The sequence below is a fragment of the Corylus avellana genome, chromosome ca9 (assembly GCF_901000735.1).
Source record: "Corylus avellana chromosome ca9, CavTom2PMs-1.0".
NCBI classification, from domain to species: domain Eukaryota; kingdom Viridiplantae; phylum Streptophyta; class Magnoliopsida; order Fagales; family Betulaceae; genus Corylus; species Corylus avellana.
In genome coordinates, this window is record NC_081549.1 from 11,626,677 (window position 1) to 11,632,877 (window position 6,201).

Below are 6,201 nucleotides of genomic sequence, written 5' to 3' on the forward strand. Positions count from 1 at the left end.
TCTCTCTCTCTCTCTCTCTCTCTCTCTATCTCATGCGGCTCTCTCCCTCTCCCTATCTCTCTAGCAATCCCGTTTGCAGCTCTCTTGGGTTCCAAACCTGTGTCACCCGCCCGCATCACCTGCCCTGCCCCACAAAACCCAAAACCCGGCTAATATTATTCATTATAGCCTCTTTAAAATTTTTTGGATACCTGCTCCACCTCGCTCGCAATATAACCAAATCCTAAAAAAACCTAATACCCACAATAACCCATCATATATTTTCACTTCACGCCGCCTCTCATCATCATCTTCTTCTTCTTCTTCTTCTTCTTCTCTCTCTCTCTCTCTCTCTCTCTCTCTCTCCAGCATCTGCTTCTTCTTCTTCAGAGTTCTTCTTCTTCTTCTTCTTTGTGCCTCTCTCTTTCTTATTCTCTGCACCTCCTTCTTATCTGCACCTCTCTTTTTTTTCTTCTTCTTTTTCCTTCTCCTCTGCGCCTCCCTCTCATTGGCGCCTCTCTCTCTCTCTCTCTCTCTCTCTCTCTCTCCTGCGGCTCTCTCCTCTCCCTATCTCTCTAGCGGTCTCGTCTGCAGCTCTCTTGGGTTCCAAACCTGCATCACCCGCCTAAACCCGCATGACCCGCCCCGCCCTACAAAACCCAAAACCCAGCGGATATTGTTCATTATAGCCGGGTTGCGAGGTTGCGGGTCTCATTTTTAATACCCACAACCTGCAAGGCAGGTACCAAAAATGCCCAATACCCGACCCAATCCAACCTGTGCCCACCCCTACTTGGAGGACTCTTGCCCAAAGGTAACCTAGCCTTAGTCCCCTCTTTTTTTCTATACACTTTTGTTGCTTAAATCCATATTCCAACATGCTTGGTTAATTGTTTAATAAAACTTATGGTTTTCTTACAAATGAGTTCTTGATTTAAAGGGTTTTGCATGAGAACGTGAATATTTAGTAAATCTACATAATGGTAGTAACCACTTCACTAAATACATATCTAAACCATTTGTAATAATGTTTTAACAAATGGGTTAGTTTTGAAATAAAAATAATGAAGTTTATCACCTTTAAGTATTTTTGGTAAAATATGTAAGAATCAACCCACGTGAACATATAAAATACTTGATCTACTTTGTGTTCGGGCCTTTATGTCGATATGTTGGATGAATGAATGAATATAAGTAGTTAGGTTAAATTGATAGTTTTTGCTAGCGGACTAACGATCAACCTAGATAGATGAACGTTCGCCAGTTGGTGAATGAACATTCGATTATTGAGGAACAAACGCTTGTTTCTGCCATAATAGGTTTATACGATTTTTAGCAAAGGATTAGGGTTTTTATCTCATAGATAGAGTTTTATGCATAAGGATTAAGAGTTATAATGTGTTGTGTTTGATACCAGAATATGATTTGCAATGACTTAGTGATTAAGATGTTTGAGTTTGTGGATCAATGATTGAGGTAAGTAACTCATTACGAAGTTATTAATGTTTAACATGCGATATGTTAGCGGATTGAGGCTGTTTTATTATATTTCATGAGCTTATTGGTTTGTAAGGTTGCTTATAAGGATAAATGCTTATATATCATTTTCTAATATAAATTAGCAATAACTGTATCGTATGACATGGTACACCGGTATTATAATGCTCATGGGCTTACTATTATATGAGCTTGACCCTATAGTTACACATGTTTAGCTTTAAATCCAATTGTTGTTTTGTGACGGTCGCACCATGTATGGATTGGGTCACTCGTACAACTTTGCTACTATGTGACCGTATCCGGGACACCAATATTGTACTCATGTTTCTCAAGAAAGCGCCAACGCTACCAAAAACTGGTTAAGAAGCTTGGATTAGATCATTTGGAGGAAAGCTACAATTATATATATATATATATATATATACTTGACATATTACTGACGTACATTATGCCATTATACTTCAAAATAACTTCATGTCGCCAACGAGCATCCTCAACGGATTTTCCGTGACCACATTAGCAACAACTTTGGTCGTCCCGAAATTCTTGGTGTAACTGGTATACCAAACGTTTTGTCCTATTTTCATTTCTTTTATAAAAGAAGTCAAAGAAGTAGGAAAATTTTTACTTGCCCGAACGCCATGGCCAGATCTTTTCACTGGTGAAGTGGCCATAGGCAAGACAAGGTCATCGTGTTCAGTGTTCATCCATTTTTATATTCTTAAAGTTATCATCTATGGATTGAGAGATGATTGAGAGCATTTTAATGGAGAAAAAAATGATTGGTGACAGAGATTTCTTTGAAACTCATGGTTTATAATATTGGATACCACTTTATTAATAATAATAATAATCATTATTATTTTTGAGATAATTTCAGTAAAAAGATCATATACTGTGAGACAAGAAAGGAGCATCAGCGTTTTGATCGCTGCAGTAGAGGCAAGGGTGTTGAGCAAAGTTTGTAGCCTGCAAAGCCTTTCTGGTCATGAGCACAAGCTGTCTATTGCTAATTAATGGTCGACGACCCACATCAACATCAACATGATCATGATCATGATCATCCTCCAACAGTACCCTCTGCAACGCATGGCTGAAGGCTCCATACGCCTTCTCTCCAGCTATGTCGGCAGAAGTCTCATTTGCTTGGCACCCACTCAGAAGAATCCCCTCGTCATCCCCCAGCAAATCCAGCTCATGTGGGCGCAAACGGAACTTGAGGCTGGCGTCGGCGCCGAAGAAATGCAGCAGGTGGGTGCCGATATCGCTTGTGTTTATGCTTGTGAGGGATGTGAGGTGCTGCAGAATGGATTCGAAGGGGATGGTCTTGGGAGTACTTCTGCGCTCTTTGGTGGTGACACAAGAAGGCCCGATTTGCTCTTTCTCTTTGTCAATTAGGCCTCCGCTGTGACACGAGTCCGATACAATTGTGAAGCTTGCTCCCTTTGGCACCCGGTTTACTATTTCCCGGAAATCCACATCTACAACAATAACATACATTCATATGGATAGTATATTCTTCCCAGAATTCCAAGAGCTAGCTAGCATTTTTAAAAATGATTGAGTTGAGAATGCTATTTATTATAAATATATACGACGGTGCAAATTAGCATTTGAATCAATAAAAGCTTGAAAAAACAGAAAAAGAAAAATTAAAGGTTAATTTTCATTGCTTTGTCATCTTAGTTATATGAATGGTAGTCTACTAACTTGCATTTCTATCCTCTTACGATAGAGAAATGGTATTTAGTAGACTGCTATAGTATTATATATACGATTGTTATATAATTGAGATAATATGACAATGAAAATCAATAAAAGCTTATAAAAAAAAAAAAAAATTAAAGGTTAATTTTTATTGAGCATTAGCAACACCCAATAGCTCATTCCCTTCCCTATATATAGGAAAAATGTCAAAAAAAAAAAATACCACAAAAATATCCTGCAACAAGTTCTTTATTGCTTCCCTAAGCATTGAGAATGCTATATATGGTGCTTCTCCATCGTTTTTTTATTCAGATTTTAACACAAATATTTCTCTCATCTCTCCCCTTTTTCCCATTCATTGGGGATTGCATTAAAATTTTGTAAAAAATGTAAGAGTAAGTAGGAAACTTGTATTTTATTAAGAATTAATATTTTAATGGTATATGTAAAAATAGGGAAAATTATTGTGGAATGTATTTGGATAGGGAAGCAAAAAGTAGTTTTATTCCTTAAATTTAAGAAAAATCAAAAGGAAGATGCTGCTAGTACTCTTATCATGTCATCCTAGTTATATGGCTAGGAGTCTACTAAATAATATTTCTCTACGCTTATAATAGAGAAATATTATTTAATAGACTGCTAAATAATTGAAATAACATGACAGTAAAAATCTTCCATTAATTTTTTAATTTTTACAAACTCTTGTATATTAAAAGGCTAATTTTCACCACTATATCATTTCACTTTATAAAACAATTGTATTGCATCTTTCAAAATAACATTAATTGTTATAATATTACTCGTGTTGCTGAAGGATATAGAAAGTAAAAAACAGATGAAAAAATACAAACCGGTGATAAGATTGAAGTCGCAAGGCACGATGGCTTCATCCTGCCTGAAGGGATGGCCGGGTTTGGAAGAGGGGATTGTGGTTCCATGTCCACTGTAGTGAAAGAAAAGGACATCCCCAGATTGAGCCGCATCCACCATCCGATCCACAGCCTTCTTAATGTTTGCACCTGTGGGCATCACCGCCGAACCGGGTGCGTCTGTCAGCAACTCAATGTGCCTCCCCTCGAACCCCAACTCTTTCACAAGCACCTCTCGCATCCCCAACACATCGTTTATGCATCCGTGTAACTCGTGTGGGGTGTTTGGGTAATTGCACCCAACCAAAACTGCCGCCCTCTTCTTTCCACTACTCTTCTCCATTATAATTTCCACCCAAATTATTTCAATGAAAAATAATAATAAATAGCTTCTTCGATCGTCTTTCCAATTTCCACCCTCCCAAAGTTCCAGCTTTATAATTTCTCAATGTCTTGCAATTTGATTCAAGAAACCTGTAGCCTCTGAATTGACTTCAAAGGGTGGGAAGGATTCCTTTATCAAAATTATTTTAACATCTATCTACCTAAATAAAACTAATAAAATATTTGCCACGTGTACAAAAAAAACATCATAAGACTTATAAAAAAAATTGTCATGTTTATAAATTTTCCCGAATTTGTTTCCTTTTTTTTGTTTTTGTTTTAGTCGACTAATCCAAATGTGATTCACATATTTCACACGTGAGTTGATTTTAGTTGCACTCACGTTAGCCCATATAGTGTGGCTGGCTGCTATGGAATATCCTTTTTTTTTTTTTTGCTATACTTGTTTAATGATAATAATAGTTTATACAAAGGTAATTGGCTCATCAAATATTTTCATGGATCCAATCCAACATCTCTTCCATCGAATATCAATAGCATTATTGTTTGAGAAACGCTAGAGAACCAAATAAATGAATCCAAAAAAATTTTCAAACTGATGCGGCAAGGGTTTCTAAATTTTAAAAAAAAAAAAAATGCAATTCTCTTTCTCTTGTCTGACACTCACAATCTGCTACGCCAGCTTAAAAATTTTTCTGAATTCATTTGTTTGGTTCTATAACACTTTCCTGTTTGTTTACTTGTATTTATTCTCTGAATAGAGTTTATCCGTATAATGGATCATATGATTTCTCACATTATAGATTACTTTATTACTTTTAAAAACAAAATAAAATGAACACCTTTTCAGAGCATGTTAGTTTTCTTTAGAGTAAAGGGAAAGTAGTAATACATGATTACAAAGACAACTTGTAGGATTTTAAAATGAAAAAGTAATTCAAATTGTTGTTAATTTGTTCGGGTTTTTTAAGGTTTTTAACTTTACTGCAATCTCTCCGCCACCATCCACACGGCTCTCCTCCACCGTCACAGGCCCGGACTCTACCGTCCTTTGGTTTTCGCCCCCATGCGTAAAGGCAATCAAAATGCGTATGCTTAAAACTTAACATGCTTTTAATTTTATCATTAAAAAAGAAAAGAAAAGAAAAGAGAGCTCTACTTAATTACACAAACATTTAAAAACAAAAAAAAACAAAATTAACCCAACATCCACTTTTATTTTCATCATCAAACAGGACAAATTCAGAAATCAAAATTAGATGATTATTTAAGACTTCAAGAACTTGAATTTGGGACCCTCAAATGAAATTCTTGATCAATTTCAATTCAATTTAACCAACAAAAACCTGATTAATCATTTTGTTTGAAGAAGACAACACATGAATACCATAAAAAATCGTTAATATTCAACTAGTAGTCCAAAAATTACATAGTTGCAATAATGTCATTGTGCTAATCTTGAAACAAGTTAAAGAAATGAAGAGGGCAATTATTATTATTATTATTATTATTTTTATTTTTATTTAAAATTTTTTTTTATAGGTAATCAGAGAAAATATGTAGAAAGCATACAAAAAGGAAGCAAAAACAAAAAAAAAACAAAACAAACAAAGAAAAATGAGAAACCCCAAACATCCCAATAGAAACCAGCCCACAAACCCTAAACAAGATTACATCACAAGAGGGCAATAGAACAGGTTCGCATGTAAAAATATCGGATTGATACAAAAAGACTAAAGGTTATAGAGCTAACTAATATTCTTGATTCAAAAATATAAACCTGCATGGTCAAAAAGAAGTC

General features: G+C 35.6%; 1 protein-coding gene across 1 annotated transcript; it reads right to left on the bottom strand.

Annotated features, from left to right (window-relative positions):
• Nucleotides 1–2,320: 2,320 nt before the first annotated feature.
• LOC132161983 (metacaspase-9) lies at nt 2,321–4,446 on the bottom strand. The gene is made up of 2 exons (XM_059572219.1): nt 4,038–4,446; nt 2,321–2,960 (listed from the first exon to the last, which is right to left on the bottom strand). Exons 1-2 carry the CDS (start codon nt 4,396–4,398, stop codon nt 2,368–2,370), a joined length of 954 nt encoding a protein of 317 aa, XP_059428202.1. The 5' UTR covers nt 4,399–4,446; the 3' UTR covers nt 2,321–2,367.
• Nucleotides 4,447–6,201: the final 1,755 nt, after the last annotated feature.